At 37.3% G+C, this 21,246-nt stretch overlaps 3 protein-coding genes across 3 annotated transcripts; 2 read left to right on the forward strand and 1 right to left on the reverse strand.

The window, feature by feature from the left end:
* The first annotated feature begins 352 nt into the window (after positions 1-352).
* LOC135635202 (mannan endo-1,4-beta-mannosidase 1-like) lies at positions 353-2,322 on the forward strand. Its single transcript, XM_065146127.1, has 5 exons — positions 353-740; positions 834-1,028; positions 1,140-1,262; positions 1,357-1,559; positions 1,652-2,322. Exons 1-5 carry the CDS (start codon positions 423-425, stop codon positions 2,109-2,111), a joined length of 1,299 nt encoding a protein of 432 aa, XP_065002199.1. The 5' UTR covers positions 353-422; the 3' UTR covers positions 2,112-2,322.
* Positions 2,323-4,132: 1,810 nt separating this feature from the next.
* Positions 4,133-18,895, forward strand: LOC135636236 (uncharacterized). The gene is made up of 11 exons (XM_065147871.1): positions 4,133-4,466; positions 7,698-7,741; positions 8,228-8,342; positions 8,452-8,578; positions 9,099-9,793; positions 11,371-11,656; positions 11,746-11,811; positions 11,882-12,161; positions 13,265-13,423; positions 17,695-18,174; positions 18,250-18,895. Exons 1-11 carry the CDS (start codon positions 4,262-4,264, stop codon positions 18,526-18,528), a joined length of 2,736 nt encoding a protein of 911 aa, XP_065003943.1. The 5' UTR covers positions 4,133-4,261; the 3' UTR covers positions 18,529-18,895.
* A 1,228-nt stretch (positions 18,896-20,123) lies between these two features.
* Positions 20,124-21,141, reverse strand: LOC135637064 (chlorophyll a-b binding protein of LHCII type 1-like). The gene has a single exon (XM_065149428.1). It carries the CDS (start codon positions 21,087-21,089, stop codon positions 20,289-20,291), a length of 801 nt encoding a protein of 266 aa, XP_065005500.1. The 5' UTR covers positions 21,090-21,141; the 3' UTR covers positions 20,124-20,288.
* Positions 21,142-21,246: the final 105 nt, after the last annotated feature.

The raw sequence follows: 21,246 nt of genomic DNA on the forward strand, positions 1-21,246 counted from the left end.
TCCCTTCGTGAAGGATATTTCTTTGGCCAATCGTCTCAAGCTGGCACAGTCTTTCCTGACATTTACCCACGAATCCGTGCTCAGATCAGGATCCTGCAGTCGATCCTTACAGAGTACTTCACTCGGAAGACAAGCAACATGTTTGCCGCCCCACCTGCGATGTGTCTGTGGCTTTTGTTTCCAGATGCGAATCCAGCAAGCGGTAAATAATTGCCTGTCGTGCAATTGCATATGCTCTCACAGTAACCCTCATAATGTTCCTTGTTTCAAGGTAACTTCAGCGGTGCTGGTGGAGTGGTAGGCCACCCTCACATGCATGAAGAGGGAGAAGACACCATTTATCCACATACCGAAGCTTTCCTCCTCCGGCATTCCTTCTGAGACGCCCTTTCTCGAGTGGTGGAAGAAGGAAGAGGAGGGTGATGAAGGGAGTGAGCCTCTTGGCTGTTCTTTGTCTGCTTTTATTGAGTCCACAACACCATGTTGACGCGGCTGGGGGTTTCGTCAGGACCAGGGGTCTGAACTTTGTTCTCGACGGGAACCCCTTCTTTGCGAATGGATTCAATGCCTACTGGCTCATGACTCTGGCCTCAGATCCATCTCAGAGAGGCAAGGTCTCCTCTGCCTTCAGAGAGGCCTCCAACCATGGCCTCCTTGTGGCCAGAACTTGGGCTTTCAGTGATGGAGGGGGCAATGCTTTGCAGTACTCCCCAGGCCACTACAATGGACAAACTTTCATGGTATCAAATCATCCATCGCCTTCTCTTGTTCTTGTTCTTTCTTCAATCGTCCTTCGACAACCAGAGATTTAACATGCACTTCATCTACTCAAGGGGTTGGATTTTGTGGTTTCCGAGGCCAGAAGATATGGTATTAGGCTCATCTTAAGCTTGGCAAACAACTACGACACCTTTGGAGGGAAGAAGCAGTATGTCCAATGGGCAAGAAATCAGGGGCAGTACATCGCATCAGATGACGAATTCTTCACAAATCCTGTCGTCGGAGGTTTCTACAAGAATCATGTCAAGGTAAGAAGAAGACAAACCTTTTCGAAACTTCAAGAGTCCTTCTTTCCTCCATCATTTCATATATGTAGAGACAGAACTATGAGCTTGATTCTGTACTTGAATGTCGATTAGACTGTTCTCACAAGAGTCAACTCCATCACTGGAGTTGCTTACAAGGACGACCCAACAATCTTTGCTTGGGAGCTTATGAACGAGCCCAGATGCCAATCGGATTGGTCAGGAAACAGTGTTCAGGCAAGCAAACAAACAAATTGTATTCTGGATTGCTGTTAAGCACGAGCATTAACTTTAGCTCAAGATAATTACTCTTGCTCTGGTTCTCGTGTAGCGATGGATTGCAGAGATGGCTGCGTATGTGAAGTCCATAGACAGCAATCACTTGTTGGAAGCCGGTTTAGAAGGGTTCTATGGGGCATCATCACCTCAGAAGCAATTCAATCCCAGGTTGCTGCAAGTGGGAACCGATTTCATCGCCAACAATCGAATTCCCAACATCGATTTTGCCACCATCCATGTCTACCCAGATCAATGGTAACGATAATGCCATCAGAAGAATCCTGCACATCGACCCTGTTTTCAAGTTCATCATCACCAAGAACAAACACCTTCTGTGTCGTCCGCAGGTTGTCCGCCTCCAACGATCAATCGCAGCTGGCTTTCTTGAGCAACTGGATCGACGTGCACATCCGGGACGCCCGCGACGCGCTCCGGAAGCCGCTGCTCGTCACCGAGTTCGGCAAGTCGTCCAAGGATCCCGGATTCAGCGTCGGTCAGAGGGACGCGCTGTTCAAGACCGTGTACTCCAAGATATATTGGTCGGCCAGAAGCGGTGGTTCGGCCGCGGGCGGCTTCTTCTGGCAGCTGCTGAGCGAAGGCATGAGCTCGTACGGGGACGGCTACGAGATCGTTCTGAGCGAGGGGAGCTCGACGGCCAGAATCATAGCCCTGCAGTCTCGCCAGCTCCGTTACCTGGGCAAGTGGTACGCCAGGCAGCGAAACGTTGCGAAGCTCAACAAGGCCAAGGCCATGAGGGAGGAGGAGCGACAGAGACGTGCAAGCAAGGCAGCTGATGCAGGAAACTGATGATTAAGCCATGCCTGCACCAGTCTTATACGTCTCCTCGAGATGATCTTATTTCATCCAGGAGGCGATTATATTGTTAACAATAAATATATTTTGGTGTGATATTTAAATGATTATATATATTTAAATTTTTTTTTTCCGATCGATCGGATTACATATGATGTTTGGGGTTGGATTGATGTCCAATTAATATTAATTAGTATTAAAGTCAGATTTGGTTATTTGCATCGTCCATCCATACGAAAGACTAAAACTCATTTTAGACTGTCTTTGTCGTAAGATCGGAATCAGGTCAAAGTCAGGGTTTGATCATTTGACATGTAAAACTAAGATCGATGTTTTTTTTGGGGTTAAATGAGCGTACCTTAGAATCTTTTATTAATGGGATATATAGTTACTTATACTTAATGGATAATTATTTCATTATGAGATTAAATTTTACTCAAATGTGAAGGAGTTATATGAATTATCGATGTTGCATTGACTAAGTGTCTGATTTGATATGAATTAGCACTAATATAGCACTCCGATATGGACGTATTATTTTTCCATATTATTAGCTTGACTCTTATTTATGTAATTTAAAATTTTAACACACAAACTTAAATGAACAAATTTGCAAGTGTGTGAATTTTGTTTCTTTATTTTTTTTTCAAGTCAAATCATAAAAAATATGGAAAAAAATAAGAAAATTAGGCACTCCTATAATCCCAATCTTTTAAATTAATTTCTCTCCTCAGAGAAGAGAGGTTTAGGGTATGTATGTGCATGCATTTTCCTATTCTTCATAAAATAGTTTTTAGATGATTTTTCAAACTAAAACTAGCTGAAAGAGGACAAGATTAAATTTCGATATGGATTTTTTTGTTGTTTGAATTCATTAAAACATTTTCTTGAATTCATAGATGACCGATACACGAAATTGAATATTAAAATATCTAAAAATTAATAAATTATCTTATGTCTTTACATTGTGCCGCGTAAAAGTCTAAACATATTTGAAAGAGTCATTATGTCCGAGATACATTTTTACATGATAAGATAATCTCTCTCTAGAACATTTATACAAACTAAATTATACTCCTATTGTTTTAAAGAAGATGGAAGCAATATTAAAAGAGATATAGTGGGAATATTAAGAATCCTTCTATTGTCGGTGACACTCGAATTTCAAATGATGTTTAGAATTGGAATTATCATGCTATTTAAAATTATTTTTACCTTTTAATGTTAGTAAAATTTAGAATATATACACAACGAGTAACCTTGACGATGATCATTGGATGTTATCGTTTGCTCTACACAATTTTGTTCTTTGAAAGCATATTAGTTCTAAAAAATACTTTTAAAAATAAGAAAGACCTAATAGACTTACGAGTCAATGGTTTCTATACTTCTCAATCAATATGAGACTAAATGACATTATCACTATTCTATTTATTAGGGTCAATAGCAAGCAATAATGATTTTTGGGTCTTATAAAGTACAATCTTCTTTAGTAAGATATCTTAATAGAGAAGGATGACTTGACCTAATCTTGGTTGGGTGGAATCGTATGATCCATTCATTCGATGCGTTGTAGTTGGTCAAAGCCATTTGTAAATCATTTTGTCAATCGAAACTAAGGCATAAAGTCTAATTGAGTGTCGTCAATTTTAGATTAGGTTCGATCAGTTTCTTAACATAAAATTTACCATCAAAATTGATCATATATATATATATATATATATGGTAGTCGGAAACAAAGTAGTCATGTGTATACTTATACACCACAAATACGTGTGTTGAGGTAATCAGGGTGGTCGAGTAAATCCATCATGATTGATATCCTGGTTCGCGACTGCAATCGTGAAGGTCCGCCGATAGACGACTTGCAGATCTACCTCAAGAAACGACACCGACCACGACTACGACATAAAGAAACCTATTCCTCTCTCCCGGTTACTGTCTTGCTAGCATAACCTTAACATTATTATTGTGTGTATATATATCATCTATACAAAAGCCGAACCGAAGAGGGTTTTGGCCGCCGAGACGCGATAGGAGAGGAGAGACGGTATAAGGCTACTACTACGCCCCCTTTTTGCTTTTTCTCTTGCGACTGCGAGAAAGGAGAGGAGAAGAGTTAGTCGGAAGGAAGGAAGGAGAGGATGAGGAGCGGAGGCGGAGGAGGGGCGGTGAGCAGGGGGAACGGATCGGCGGCATCGGTGACGGCGGCCCCGATCCCGTCGGGGTCGAGGAAGTTGGTGCAGAGCCTCAAGGAGATCGTGAACTGCCCGGAGCCGGAGATCTACGCCATGCTCCGGGAGTGCGATATGGACCCTAACGAGGCCATCCACCGACTCCTCTCCCAAGGTTCCCGCCTCCTCAAAATTCCTCTTCTCCATCTTCCTCCTCTTCGTTTTGTTCGCTGTTAATTCGTTCTTCTGCCTGTTACATGAAATCGTGTGATAAAAAAATGACATCTGTGGTTCTTTTGGGTGGTTACTTGGGTTCGAGATGAAAGGGTAATTAGGTGGAGATATGCCCTATGTGGTGTTGTTTCTCCTCTGATCTGAGGGGGGAAAAGATGCAGTTTTGCTTTTGCACATGCTTGTTTTAGTAAAAAAGGGTTAATTGTGGATGTCATGTTCTTTTTCTTAGTCTCTTATCTGTTACATTGATGCCGTTATTTGGTCCGTAACTTCTTTCAACACAAAAACAAAAGAATTTTATATACTGCCCTAAAATTTCGTTAAGGTTCTGTTTACCTGTGCCGCTTGTCATCAATGTTGTAGCATCTAGATACATCTGGTATTTGAACCTAGAAGGCCTTGTTTAGTTGCGTCGCTTATAGCAATTGTGGCTAAGATTATCTGTCTAACCAGTGTTTTATCTTATTACTATATATTTTTTTCAGAAAAAAAGTAAGATTTTATTACTTAACTAGGGGAGTATAGAAAGAGCCCTGCTCATCCAAGGAGAGTAGGGTATTGAAATCAGATGGCCAATCCTTTTGCCCTCCTCATGATGCCTCCTATCCTTGTGTTTTTTTTTTTGGATACTTGATGAAGAAACATGAATATAAGTGGAACAAGAGACAACAAAGAGAAGAGAAGAAAATATTGTTCTCTGATTTTTTAAATATCATGTAGTGATGAAAGCAAACTTGATCTTTGTTCCTGTGGAAATTTGTTTACTTTTCTAGAGGAAGAAGAGAGTGATGGTAGATAAGAATCACTTTTTTTTAACATATCACAAGCCCTGCTCTTTGGTTTGAGTTCTGGTTGGTGATTTCATTTTTCTCTTTACTTTTTCTTATCTTTTAACATGAGTTTTAGTTTCAGATGCTCCTGCTTGTGATTTCTTTTTTTTCATACTCTGATGATCTGTTAATTGCTTTTATTCATACTGAGAATCGTTAGTTTTTCCTTCTTCCTAAGTTTGTCATTTTATAATGTCACAAGTTTTAATCATGTTTTAATTGAACTTTCAGTATCTAGGTTAATGTGGCTTTTGCCCAACTTCTATTATCTATCATGAGCCTTGGGAACCATTGCAATGATACGAGTACGACACAATCTTACTACCAATGAAATGGAAAATAATAATGATGGTTTTGTTGAAATTTTAGCCTTCTTTTTAAATTTTTAAAGCTTGGCCTATTTTCATTCGGAAATTTTTGAAATTTGGTTTGCTTATTCATATTATGTACCTCTATTTATCCATGTTGAAGCCTTAGCAGGGTTCTGGCTCTAAGCTATGAAACTTCTATAGGTGCACTGATATGTAAAGGGGTGTCTAAGTAGTTTATAGTTTGTCTATAGTTTCTGCTGTATGCCAGCGGATGCTAAGAAGAAGGATGCCATACATATGGTTGAATTTATCTCTGGTTTTTTTTGATATTATCGAGACATTGAGGATGCTTTTTCTAGTTTGCCTCTCGGATTTAACAAAAAGTGGCTTTTGTTAAGTTGTACAAACTTTTTTTTTCTCATATTGTCATAAATTTCTTTCATTTGGCAGCTTCTTGTTGTCAAGAAGTTAGGTGTAGGAGAAGTTCCTCATGGATTTGGATCTACAAACTAAACCGCTCAATATTATTTGGTTTGTTTTGGTTGCTTTTGTGCTTGTAGGGTGACACTGCTGGTAGGATTCTTAGTAATTTGTTTCTGAGTCTGTAATTTTCTGTGTCCAGTGTCCACTTATCCAGTCCCCAATGTCATCTCGAGGGCTTGGCGTTGAAAGTGCCTTTTCAAAAATCCTCTACTTGAGGAAAGGATCTTGATGGAAAATGTCTTTCAAAGTACTGCTTTAGCTCGATGGAGCCCTGACCTGTGATGTAACAATGCAGGATGGTTTTCTTAGCACACTGATATATACAGGGAACACTTTTATTTTGTTATTAATATAGGTCTTAACACTTCATAACACTTAAATAATACAAGCTCTTATAATTTTATGATCTATCGTGGTTTCTTTTGTAGAAATTTCATTATGTAATTTCTGATGTTGGCTTGTGGTCTGGGTCTTGGTTCTTTGTAAGAATAGATATTGGCAATTTCTTGTCAAGAAAGCATCTTCTTCATGCTGTACATGATACTGAATTATAGGTTTCCAGGGTTACTGCTGGTGGGGACAGTCCAGTTGTTTATTTGTTGTAAGGTTGAAGTTTTCTCAATGTTTTTTTGACTCATTTTTATGTGTTTAGGGTCCTTGGTTGTGTTTGGGATCATGACAACTTGCTTTTGTACTTGTTAGTGACCGTCATATGCTATGTGATTTTTTTATTAGTAGGATTGTGATTCTTTTTCTACTTGCTAAGCAAAAATGCATTCTCAGGTAGTATTTTATTTGTGGTAGTATTCATTAGATAGTGTGACCTCTATCTGAAAACAATTATTATGTTTACCTAAGAATGTTAACTTGCCCTGGCATTTGTGACCCTGATCAAATATATGAGAACAGCTATATTCCCATAGTACTGCTACTATCATTCTAGTGACAGTCTTCGTTTAGGGTTTATATACCCTAAATTTTACTGTGTCCAACTGTTTTGTATTCGACCCTTTGTTTCTGAAAATTTTGAACTTATTTATATATTTTATTTTTTTGTGAAAGCTCCATTGACATGCAAGAGATTGTCTTTGTATTGTTTTTTGGTGTTCAGTAAGTGGTTATGTCTATGTGGTGTCATGTTTCAACATTATGGAATACTTCTTGCTCACTAGAATGAGAGGTGATTGGATATATGTACGTTAACAATGAACATTAGGTAAACATGGGTTATTGCCAAGTTGCTTCTAGAGCTGGGCAGGACTGATATATTAAGTTTTTGTAGGCTACTGATTCTTTGTCTTTGCTCTTGTTCCAGATGTGTTATTTGTTTGTAAGCACTTTATGCAATATGGTTGGTCACAGATATTATGTTCTTTTATGTGTATGTTTCTCTTACCATTCATGCTTTTGTCAATGAACTAGAGCAATTTTTGTTGTCCACTATTACTGGCATTAATTTTGTTTAATGAAATGTTTCTGCAAATTGTGCATTGATGTGTATAACATCAAGTGGACTTACATCGAATTAATTGCTCATTCATGGTGTAGATACTTTTCATGAGGTGAAGAGCAAGCGTGATAAGAAAAAGGAGGTTAGTGCATACATTGTTTATGAATTAACTCCATCAGATCACCAGGAACCAACCTTTTCACATGATGTATTATCATCATTCATATTCTGTTTGTTTATTTTGCAGCTTTTGACCTAACTTACAAGTTTAGTACTTCTTGTAGGTTACTTAAACCATTTCATGGATCTGTCACCATCATGATCTTCATATATGATTATTTCTAGATCCTTGAGTTGGTCTAATTATTCTTGTTTCACCATTCAATATTTTCAAGGAATGTTGAATATGAGTCTGCTGTGTGCATAAATAATTGTTTATGATCTTTAACTGGTTATTTGTGCCATAATTCTTTTCGCTAATGGCCTTTTTTTAATGAAAAATTGTCTAGTTTCTTGTTGTTTCTTATTGAATTTCTGACTTGACATGTTTAGTTTGTAACTACCCAGTGAAAATAATTTTACATTGTTTTCTGCATCATGTTTTTGTTGTTTCCCCACTCTTTTTTAGATCAGAGAACCACCAGAATCCAGGTCTCGAACATTGAACAACAGTTCAATCCGTGGAGCTAGAAGCAGCACTGACCGTGGGGGCCGTACTACGTCTTCCCAATCTAGTTCTGTTGGTATGATGTTTAACATTATGACTTCACTGTCTATATGTGCTTGAGAGTGCAAATTTGATGTATTTGTCTTTGTATTTGCTTATTTTATTTTATCTTTGCCTTCTGGTAGACCATGGAACTGGTAAAGGTAGACTCATGCACAAGAAAGAAAATGGTACAAGTCCTGTTCTCACCTCATCAGTTCCGGAATCTTCCACAGTATCAAGCAATCCTCCTCGAAGGCCAACAGTTCCAAGGTGATATTTTATAGGACGACACTTCCATGTTTCCTGATCTAGATGAAATTTTCATTGGAACTAATTGGATAAAAACTTTTCATTTAAGTTATTTTAAGGTTATTCTAGTGATTTTATTCTTTGAACGTGTTAAACTAATGTGTAAATCCTTGTAGATTTTTCTCCTAGTACTGATTCTAGTTTACTACCTTAAAAATAATCTTTAAACATCATGCATTCCCTGATTGTTGACAAAGATGATTTCTAATGGCTTAAAACATTATGTCCAGCATATAGGAAGTTGCTTTTGTCTTCTCAATATTCTTTCTTCTGAAACAACAAACCTCATAGTGAATTGTATTTATTTCTTGGGAAGTCATATTCTGCAAGTTGTGAACAAATGTTCGATTTTGTTCTTTTTCTTGAAACCAAACCTGATGGCTATTATCTCCTTTGTTTTTTACTCATTGCAATTGATTTTACCTGATGCAGTGCTGAATGCATTTTTCTGCAATCTAACTTATTGCTTATTCTCTTGCAGTGATTCTGCTTCTGTGGGAATCACAATACAGGCAACAAGCGCTGCTGATGGAATTTGTATATCTATGCAATCTTCATCTGGCTATAAAAATTGTTGGTCAGGGATGCCAGGACATGTTTCTATGGCTGATATTGTTAGGATGGGTAGACCTCAAGGGAAACCTTCTAACATGCCCCTTGTGGGAAGCGAAAGGTCTGTGGCACAAAATTCAGTCATGTCAAAAATGTTACATCATGATGCCAAGCCATCCCTGACAGCAGTTCTGCCATCAGAATCAGATAAAACACTAGAGTCCTTTCAAGAATCCACACATTTTTCTGAGAATAGTCATGATGTGAGAACTGCTGAAGGCCAACATAATTCTCATGATGGGTGGTCCTGCGTTGATGAGCAACCTTTGGAGAGTGGGTCAACGACGCCAGAAATATCTGGTGCCTCTGCTCAATCAGAATTGGCATCATCTAATTTGGTCATTGATGGAAGTAACCTGCATATAGATCCTCATTCAGAGGAGATCCAAATGCCGGAGGAAGGTCTTAATTTTAAGTCCCTACCAGCGGAATCCAGAGTCACATCTGTATCTGGAATGCAGATACAAGTAGATAGTTCTGTAGATGCTCCCCATCTGAATGAGGGCTTATTGAAAAGTTCAATTCCATACCTGTCTCAAAGGCTTGAACTTGATCATCTTGAAGGTAAAATTTGGGTTTTTGTTGGATTGTTTTCTTTTATGTAACCATGGATATTTGTTCTTCATGTTGATTTTACTGAATCAAGAAGATGGTAGATTTGGTTGCATTTTTTTGAGTCATCTTCTATGATTATTATTTGAATGCAAAGTTGATGTGCATTGTTAAGATCAGCCGCTGCCATCTTTAATTCAATATACCCAATGGAATAGCTGATTATAAAGATCAGCAGTTAGTATCTTTAACATCTTCTAATCAAGAAGGAAGAAGCATTGGTTAACGTATTTTGCAAATAAATTGAAGCTGATAATGGACAGTTAATTGAATGGTGACTACGTTGATGTTTTAACCTATTTTGCATTTTTGTATATCATATTCCAAATGTTATATTGTCCCAATTAGGATATTCTTTGCCTCAACTTCTCTACTTTTAGCCTTTGAATTTGTCAGCCTACTATGATATTATTTCAGAGCAAATTCTGTCCTGGATTGATGTTTTTCCATGTATATGGTAACTGGTACGATATGCTACAAACTTGCATTACATCAAAATTTGAAAACATAGGATTGATATGGTATGCCTAATGGCAGTAAAAAATATTATTTTATAATACTATATATAACAAACTTTTTTTTATTTATAGTATCAGAATATATTTATAGAATATGTATCACATAACAACTTACCTTATAAAGATTGTTATTTTAATTTTATCAATTTATTATATGATGTTCATTAAAAATAAGATTAAAAAATATATCTGTCTTATCTATAATTGAAATATGATAATTTGAAAACAAAGTTCTTTTAAGAAGTAACCATTAAATATCCCTTGAGTATCTTAAAAGAGTAAAAGTATTGGTACTTAAAAGGAAGTGTCCGAAACATATTAAAGAAGTATCATGTTTCATATCCGGCACATACATGGCACAAATATGAGAAAGACTGTAGTTATGGAGGTTTTTCCTTTTTTCTTTTCTTTTGGGAGGGTGGTTGGTGGGGTGGGGGGCTTAATCTGCTGCCTACTTATTCAAAAACTATATCTTTGTACATATTTGTATGATGACATAACTGCTTTTCCTATGCACTTTACATCATCTTGCATTTCTACTTATGCAACTTGCGTTTGACCTCATCTAAAATTTCTGCTTACACAGTAGATGTTGAGATTTTTCTATAAGATCAAATTGCTTATTGAATTGATTTATCAATTATTAGGAATAAATTTTCAACTGTAAAGTGTTAATTATAAAAACATATAATCTGGACTAATTTATTTTCTTTAGATATGATCCAAACACTAGACTAACCCCAAGTTTTAACTTCCAACCAGACTTTTAAATGAATTCCTGTACATGAATTGTTAGCTACATTGACACAAATCCCTTTATGAACCTTGTTTCTAGTAGGTAAGGCAGTGAAGTTTGTTCAAGCACTGTACTGTTAAACATGATCCTTCTTTCTTTCCTTTGTTTTTCTTAGATGAGGATTCTTTCCTGTTTTGTGGAATTATTTCGAGTGCTAAACATTAAACATGATCCTGCTGTCACTTCATCGATGTCTATCTTTCCTCCATGACTAGGTTCTTTTCCAGCTGGGGATGTCAGAGTTCAAATTTCATCAGCTGCTGTAAACTTGGGGCAACTAAGTTTACATGAGGAGAGGAGCACAAACACTATTGAGGCTAATCCTTCAGTAATAATTCCTGATCATCTACGTGTTACAAATGCAGATTGTGCACATCTGAGCTTTGGTAGTTTTGTATCTGGTACATTTTCTGGATCTTTTCCAACAAAGCCTCTAAAAAGTAATTTGGAAGTGGCACCAGTTGTAGCCGATGCTTCTATGATTGAGGATTCGGATGCTAGGTAGTCTCAGAATCATTTGTTATTTTCAGAATTATTTGTTATTTTTCCATGCAAATTCAGTCTGTGATTTGGCATATATTATTCGACAGGAATCATGAGTACTACAGTGATGGGCAGCTTACGCCTCCTCCTGTGGCTGAAGATTTGGATGTTAGGTAGTATCAGTAACATTTGTCTCTTTTCCATGCAATTTCAGTCTGTGAGGTAGTGTATGTTTTTTGACAGGAATCATGAGTACTTCAGTGATGGGCAGCATACGACTACACTCACTGAGAATGAAGCTTCTATATCTGGCACTGTTTCAGAGAATCCCGATGCACCTTCCGCATCGCAATCTGAAGTTGTGAGGAATGATCCATTGGATGCTACACATGAGATTCAGTACAACCTTCCAGCCGGGGCTAATTATGCATTTCCAAGCTCTACAGAGCCAAATGCTACAACTTACACCTATCTACAAGGAAATGCACAAATGCAAAGCCTTTCCCCTTTCTCAACTTTAATGGTAATCTAATATCCATTCTTTTGCTTTTCAGCTGACTAATATATAATAGTCTGGTGTGAACATGATTTTATGGTGTTTGATTTTCTTGGGTAAAGTTGAGAATGATATTTATTTCATTTCATGGATGCTTACTGTAAATAGGTTGCAGTGGTTTATCTGAAAAATCAATAACAAAAACTGACATTTGTTCAATCATTTGTTTGTCTCTTGCCTGTTTCTGGTTTCTTGACAATGAAAGTCTAGATACTTGTTTATGAGAATATATATAAGATCAATCTTCTTGAATGATGATTTGTAATTAATCTTTGAGTATTTTAAGGATAGAGGAGCAAACAAAAAATAACATGTGAATTTTTCTTTGGTTATTTTTCAGAAAACAACAATCATAATATATGATGGACAATAGTCAGCATTCCAACAGTTTGCTCATCCTAGCAAAGTTTTTTTTAACCAAAAAAAAAGGCAGAAGTGTTTTTCTGCCCTAAATCCCTTTTCAACTCTGCTTCCAACTTCAGTATTGTTTCCAAAATTTTACTGTAAATGAAGCATGAATTAGTTTTTTTAGATCTACTTATGAATTTGATTCACAATGCAAATAACATCAACCATCAGATTTAAAATCATATACTCATCTTGTCCACTGTCACAAATATAACATTCAGGAAAACAACTTCCAAGTATATTAGAACTATCCTTTTTTTGATAATTATGTAATGAATAGATATTTCAAGGAATTGTCCAACATTTACCAAGAAGTAATTATTTCTGATGCTATATATAATACCTATATGTCAAGCTTTTTGAAGTATTGGTGTTTTGTAGATACCATAGATACCATAGTCTATTGGAACTGCTGTGTAAAGCAGGTCATGGATAAGTTCTCATTCTTATTTTACAACATGGGAGAACTTATTAGGGAGAATATGTTTATGCAGCCTTTGAATGATTCATTATAAGTAGATAATACGTTTATCATGGATATTGCAGTTTCACCACTTATCTCATTTGAATACTTGCTGTTGATGAATTTTATATATTGATCTCTGTATGAAAAGGTTATGTTTGTGTGTAGTTTTTCTTACTTTTAGAAGTATCGCTTGCAGCAATCCCATAATCTACAGAACAGCATGCTAGCACCAAACATTCCGCCACTTCGGGATTTTGATCTTCCCTTGTCTCCCTTGCTCACCACCCAGTCAATACCTACAAGGTATAGCACAACATTGTCATCGATTAGCGGGTCTACCATTTCCATGTCGGAGGTAATCATCATGATCCCAAAGATTTTAGTCAAATTATTCATTTTTTTTTGCAATTGTTTGGTTTTTGGTTGATAAATTGGTGAATCATCAAGCAATCAATTATGGCCACATCATATACCCACATGTCTTTTGAATGCATATCACCAATAACCACTACATATATGTGAGCATTTTGACACACTAAAATATAGTCTGGTCATCAGCTTCTCATGGAACATAAGTTTGGTCATACTTTATGCTAGTTTTAAGGGTATTTTAATGTTCATTTTTGTGATTATGATTATAGTTAACCTAAAACCATTTAAATGATATTTGTCAAGTAAGGTTCATTTCCGAAACTTCAAATGAGAGAATCATTTTTTTTAAGCCTATGGTAAATCCTTACCCTATTTGAAGTTATATCAAGACTTAGAAGCCTAAAGGATCTAGCTTGTGGACCATTGATGAGCCAAAATGCGATTAAGTAAAGTTGGCATGCCTAATTGATAAACCTATAACATATATGACTTTTGGTTCCTGTTCTGAATTATGCAATTATCATTATCTTCTCTGTGTTCATCAAATTTGATCGTAGCACCTTTACGGTCATTAAGTTATGCAAACTTAGGTTATAGGCTAGTTATGGTTACAACAACTACAACAACAAAATCATAAATCCCCAACTATTTGGGATAGGCTACATAGATCTTTTGTCACCATTAAGATCTATAAAAAGTTATATGTTTAGTTAAGTTCTGAGTATTTAAATCTTTATTTATAGTTTCTATTAAAGTCTTTTTAGATCTTTACCTCTTCTCGTACCACTTATATTAATTATTTCGTATCTTCTGACTATCGTAATCGAAGGTCTTCTCAGTATATGCTCATACCATCTTAAATGATTTTCACTTATCTTATTCTCTATTGTAGTGATACCTAGTTGTTCACGAATAAAAGTATTTCTTTTCCTATCTTTTTTAGTAACTCCACACATCCATCTTAACATTCTCATCTCGGCAACACAAGCTTTTTGTATATATATTTTTTTAATTGCCCAACACTTAGATCCATAAAGCATTATTAGTCTCACAACTATTTTATAAAAATTTTCTTTTAATATCAAAGGTATCCGATGATCATATAAGACTCTTAACGCCCCTTGCCATTTTAATCATTCTGTTTTTACTCTATGAATAATATCTTTATCGATCACTCCTTATTGTTGAATAATTGATCCAAGATACCTAAAACTTTTTCTTGAAGGGACTTTTTGTCCATCTAATTTAACTATATTCTCTTGTATATTTCTAAAATAATTAAGATTACATTTTATATATTCAGTTTTGGTCCTACTTAATCTAAAACCTTCAGTTTCTAAGGTATGCCTCCATAGTTTAAGTTTATAATTAAGTCCACTTAGATGCTCATCAACTAAAACAATATTATCAGCAAATAATATACAGTAGGAAGGTCTATTATATAAGTAGCTAGTAAGTTTATCTATTATCAATGTGAAAACGTAGGGACTTAATGCGGGTCCTTGGTGTACTCTTATATTGATAGGAAACTCACTAGACACACTCCGTATAGTTCTAATACTAGTAGTTATATTATCATACATATCTTTAATAACATCTATATAATTAGTGGATGCACCTTTCTTTTTTAAAACCCACTATAATAATTTTTAGGAATCCTATCATAGGTTTTCTCTAAGTCAATAAAAACCAACGTTTGTCATAGCATAGCATACTGCTCGGTATGGGTGGTACGTACTAGTTCGATAGGGGATCGGTACAAGCGATACATCGGTATGCCTTAATGTACCATGTGTCAATACGCTCAGTCTGGTTCGGTACAACTCGGTACGTATCGTACCAACAGCTGGTCGGTACATTGATATGGACTGATAAGGAGAACCATGATAAAAACCATATGCAAATCTTTTTTTTTCTTCCTATACTTTTTCATTAATTATCTTAAGAAATAAATAGCTTCTATGGTTGATCTACCAAGCATAAAATCAAATTGATTTTCAGAGATTTGTTTAAGCCTTGTCTTATTTTCGATAACTCTTTCTCAAAGTTTCATAGTATGACTCATGATTTTAATTCTTTTATGATTTTAACAATTTTGTATGTTATTCTTATTTTTGTAAATTGACATTAAGAAACTCTTTCTCCATTCATCAGGTATTCTTTCGAATCTTATAATTTTGTTAAATAAGCTAGTTAACTAAGTTACTCCTTTGTCTCTTAAATTTTTCAGATCTCAATAGGGACACTATTAGACCCCACACTCTTACCTATTTTCATTTTCTTTAATACGTCTTTTGCTTCATTATCTCTAATTTTATGAATAAATCTATGATTATTAAATCTATCACTATTATTTATCGTTAAATCTAAGTCCTTTGTGGAATATTCTTTAAATAATTTATAAAAAATAATTTTTCATCTTTCCTTAATCTCGTTATCATTAACGAAGATTATTTGATCTTCATCTTTAATGCATCTAATATTTACCTAAATCCTTACACTTTCTTTTTCTAGCTTTAGCAATTTGCTATATATCTTTTTTTACTATCTTTAGTATCTAATTTATTATAAAAATTATGATAAGCTTTATATCTTGATATACTAATCGTTTTTTTAGCCTCTTTTTTAGATTCTTTATATCTTTTAATTTTTTTCGCATTTTTATAATTTTGTCAATCTTTAAAACATGATATTTTAGTAAAAAATTATTTTTTGAACTTTCTTGCACCGCCACTAACTCTCTCTTAAAATTACGTTTCTACCTTTAGTTTCACTAAGAATCTCCTTTGCTAAGCTCCTAATTTTATTAGTCATCGTAGTCTAAATAATAAAAAAAATAATATTATCCTCGTATAAGTTTCAAGTTGCTTTCCTTTCCATCTTATTTTTAAAAGTGTTTACATTATTATCTTTGAAATTTCACCATCTAGTCCTAGTAACTTTTCCTACTATCTTTTTCTTCTTTTATTTTCTATAGTAAATATCTAATACCATCAACCTATGTTGATTCGTCAAACTTCCAACAGGTATAACTTTACAATTCTTCCAAATAACTTTATCTACCTTTATAGTGAGAAAAAAGTCTATTTGACTATAGTTGTGATCACTCTTATAAGTATTTAAAAATCATACAAAGGTACAAAATCTAAAATCATACCACAATCTTCATTTTTCCCATAACCAAAGCCCCCATGCAGCCCTTTGTGTTCATCATATGTTTTCCCTACATGATCATTCAAATCTTCTCCAATTATAGGTTTTTTCAGTTATAGACATTCCCTGAATGATATAATCAAAACTTTTTTAAAATTCTCCTTTGGTTTCATTATTCGATTCAACCCTAGAGGCATAAACACTAATGATATTCAAAATATCTTATCTTTTCATAAATTTTAAAATCATAATTATATCTTTAAATCTTTTTACATTTACAACATTGTTATCAAGATCCTTATCAACAATAATTTCTACACCATCTCTGTGTTTAACTTTTCCAGTATACCAAATTTTAAATCTAGTATTATCAATATCTCTAGATTTTTCTCCTACCCACTTAGTCTCTTGTAAGCAAATAATATTTATTCTTCTTTTGATCATAGTGTCTACTAATTCTAATCCCTTCTCTGAATGTATTTCTATATTTCAAGTTGCTAACCTAACTCTCTATTTTGGACTAGCTTCTTGTAATCAAATAAGGTTCTCCCAGTGTTTTGAACCAATGGGAGTAAACTCTCTATTTTGGACTAGCTTCTTTACTCCCATTGGTTCAAAACATTGGGAGAACCTTTGCCTACCTGGCACCACATTCGGGCATCAATGTGATGGGTTGTTTCCAGGCGACCTCCTAGCCCATCGTTTACAATTTGGGACACCTAGGTGGTGAAGGTGTCTTATGCCACTTTCGGGTGATGGCCTTGCTCTATATTGAAATTGGTTAAGATTCATATTCATGAGATCTGACATTGTTTTACGTTGGTTGTCAATGACCTAATGCAACCCTTAACCTTTTTGTCTGAGCTTGGGATTGGCATTGGTGGTGGTAGGTTGGTTATGGTTATACATATCAGTTTATATGCCTGAAGGCACTTTGCTGTACTAAATCAGCTTGTAACCATGTTGAACTTGTTGATATCAAATTGTTATTAGTATCAATCTAGTTAATCTACACTCTTGAAATTGTTAACTTTGTTATTATTGTGCAAAACTATCATTTGAAGAATTCCATTGCTCTGACATTAGTGATGCATTGTGCAGGCTCTGAATCCAGGGGTGTTTTCCAACTCTCAATCAATTCCACAATCCTTGCCCAGCACCACCATGCTCACGAGTGCTTCGCTCCCTCAACATCTTCCTGTCCGCTACTCTCAGCCTGCTCTTCCTCTAAGCCATTTTGCCAATATGATGAGCTACTCCTTTCTTCCCCAGAGCTACCCCTACTTGCCTTCTTTCCAACAAGCATATGCTGCAAATAGTCCGTTCCATCAATCTCATCATGTTGCGCCCAGTGCAGGCATGAGTTATTCACAGCCACAATTCAAAAGTAGCTTATCTGCTACTAGCTTACCACAGGTTTCTTCTATAGCCTCTGCTTATGGAGGATTTGGTAGCACAGCTAGCATTCCTGGGGGCTTCACCCTCAACCATACAACTGCATCTGCTAACACAACAACTGGATTGGGTGAAGCTTTGAGCTTGCAGTACAAAGAAGGGAGTCATTACATGCCTCTGCAGCAGGTAATATTTGCATCAATTAATAGCATCATTTTTTACTTTCAAGTGTAAACCTAAAATGATTGTGGCTGTTACTAGAATGAGAACCCTGCCATGTGGGTCCAAGGTGCTGGTTCAAGAACAATGTCAGCTCTTCCCGCAAGCACTTTCTATAACTATCAGGGCCACAATCAGCAAAGCGGGTTTCGACAGAATCTACAGGCTTCACCGCTTGGAGCTTTGGGGTACCCAAACTTGTACCTTTCGCAGGGAGGTCCATCACGGGAACATCAACAAAGCCCCAGTGATGGTAATTTGAATGGTTCCCAGGCCACACAATCTCAGCCAGCAAACCAAATCTGGCAACATGGGTACTAAGCCATTGCGGTTGACTCCTCTCTGGGTCTTGGAGTATACGTTGCAGGGTCTTTATAGCTCGATCCCATGTATACACTGTTTGGAGCATTCTTAGACTGACCAACCAAGTGTGTGGCGATGAAGTACTCAACTGGCTGCTAATCTTATTGGATGAAGAAGGGCCATGTATCCTAGAGTTCTGAGTGTGTTTTAACTTGTAGTGCTGTGTGTTAATCTAGACTTTTTTCCCTTGTGATAAAGATAACAAACATTCGTTGATCTTAGTCACTAACAAAATGTTTTCTTTTGGTTATCTCTCCAGCAATTTCAGTTCTTGTACCTGAAGAAAGCATTGTGCTTAATGAATGCTTTTCTGATGGCCTTACTACGCGATGTATAATTGTGGTTCAGACTGTGAGAAAGTGTACAGGTGTCACGTTATCTCTTTGATAATATTTAGACTTAATGTGAGTTGAATGAACTCTCTTAACAGAAGCATGCCACTAGAACACCTCAAATTAGCCATATGCTAGCAAATCGCGAGCACGACCTTTCAAAATTGAGCCAAGTTTAATTATTTTCTGTATGGTTCTTATGAGCGTTGATTTTTTTCTTTTGTGAAGTCAATTCAACTCTAAATCCATGAATATTATTTGGATAAAATAAAGGCTAATTATATATTATCTCTTGTATTTAGATTTATTAGTATTGTGGTTCGTGTAAAATTTGTATTGAGATCTTAATAGTTTTTAAAGTAAAATAAATAACTTAGTTTGTTTTAATTTTATCGGTTGTATTGATGGAAAACATGACACGGACTAGATGAAGTGATATAAAAAAGATAATTTTAATATTTTTTTGTTAATTTTAATATTCTTTTCGTTTCTAGCTACGAGTAGCTTGGTGAGTATGTCGTCGATCATGGAGAAGAGTTGGACAATAAAAAATGACCTTTGTGAAGGAGGTGACAATGATGTCGACAAAGATGAAAGCTCCAATGAAAAGGGGGAGGCCCGGAGTCGTCACCGTGAGGAACCTTTGTGAGGTTGATGGTGAGGAGTGTTTGCCAATTGAACATAGTTATTCAGATGTTCAAAGTCGTCGTCGCCTAGAGGCCGATGATGGGAGGTGCATGATGGTTTCTCATGCAAGTTGGATCGATTCAGCGAGGAACAAGTCCAGTTGATTAAGCCCAAGTTTGCAGTTGTGTGATTGGTGCATAACGATTTCTCATACGAGTTGAAATATAGAGGGCAGAGGTCGAAAGCCATAGTGTTCCTCACCATCGATCTATAAACGTCACTACATTGGCAACTAAGTGACTACAACACCGAGTATTTTGACGGTGGTTGCTCTTGCTACATCCAAGTGGTAGGGCAATTGTCATCTTCGTCCAACCCCATCCAACTCATCTCTATGACCTACGATATATTCACTGAATTGCTCATCATTGAAAATGAAAGGGATATTAAAATTATATTTTTACTTATCATTTTCGTATCGATTCTCACCTAATTGCTCATCATTGAAAATGAAAGGGATATTAAAATTATATTTTTCGCTTTAAGAACTAGATGCTTTTCAATATAAGTTTTTTAGCTAGCAATCTAATAGGGTTCAAATTGAAAGGATTATATGTAATTAGCTCGCACAACAAATCCCATAGTACAAATCAACAGTACAACTATTTTGCATCGTCAACAGTAATCTCGATCAATATGACTGAGGTTGCTACTTGCTACGGATGAAGTGTGCCAGGCAGCGGCAGTGGGAGAGGCTGCTCACTTGCCGGGGACGAAGTTGGTGGCGTAGGCCCAAGCATTGTTGTTGACAGGGTCGGCGAGGTGGTCGGCCAGGTTTTCGAGCGGGCCCTTGCCGGTGACGATTGCCTGCACGAAGAAGCCGAACATAGAGAACATGGCCAGCCGTCCGTTCTTGATCTCCTTCACTTTCAGCTCTGCGAAGGCCTCGGGGTCGTCGGCGAGGCCGAGGGGGTCGAAGCTGCCGCCCGGGTAGAGCGGGTCGGTCACCTCGCCCAGTGGCCCGCCAGCGATGCGGTAGCCCTCCACGGCGCCCATCAGGATCACCTGGCACGCCCAGATGGCCAGAATGCTCTGGGCGTGGATCAAGCTGGGGTTGCCAAGGTAGTCCAGCCCGCCCTCGCTAAAGATCTGCGCGCCAGCCTTGAACCACACCGCCTCCCCGAACTTGACCCCGTTCCGGGATAGCAGCTCCGGGAAGACGCAGCCGAGGGCGCCCAGCATGGCCCACCTGCAGTGGATCACCTCCAGCTCCCGGTTCTTGGCGAAGGTCTCGGGGTCGGCGGAGAGCCCCGCGGTGTCCCACCCGTAGTCACCAGGGAACTCGCCGGTGAGGTAGGACGGGGGCTCGCCGGAGAACGGGCCTAGGTATTTGACGCGGTCAGGGCCGTACCACGGGCTTCCGGAGGGGGCGGACTTCGGCTTTGCGCCGGTCTTCCGCATGGTGACCCTTCCTCCGCCGAGGACGTCGGCGACTGAGGGGCCGAATTTGACGGCCTTGCCGGCCAGGGACGGGGAGGAGAGCGCCATGGTGGAAGCCATTGGAGGACGGCACGCTGCAAGATGGGAAGAAGAGTTGGAGACGAGTTCGATGAGAGAGTTAGGGAGGCGCGGGGCTTTTTGAAGGGGAAGGGGAGAAGGAGACCTTATCCCATGAGATCTATATCTCTCGTCTCATTGGCTCGGAGGATTTGCGGTT

The sequence above is a fragment of the Musa acuminata genome, chromosome BXJ3-4 (assembly GCF_036884655.1).
Source record: "Musa acuminata AAA Group cultivar baxijiao chromosome BXJ3-4, Cavendish_Baxijiao_AAA, whole genome shotgun sequence".
Lineage (NCBI taxonomy): Eukaryota > Viridiplantae > Streptophyta > Magnoliopsida > Zingiberales > Musaceae > Musa > Musa acuminata.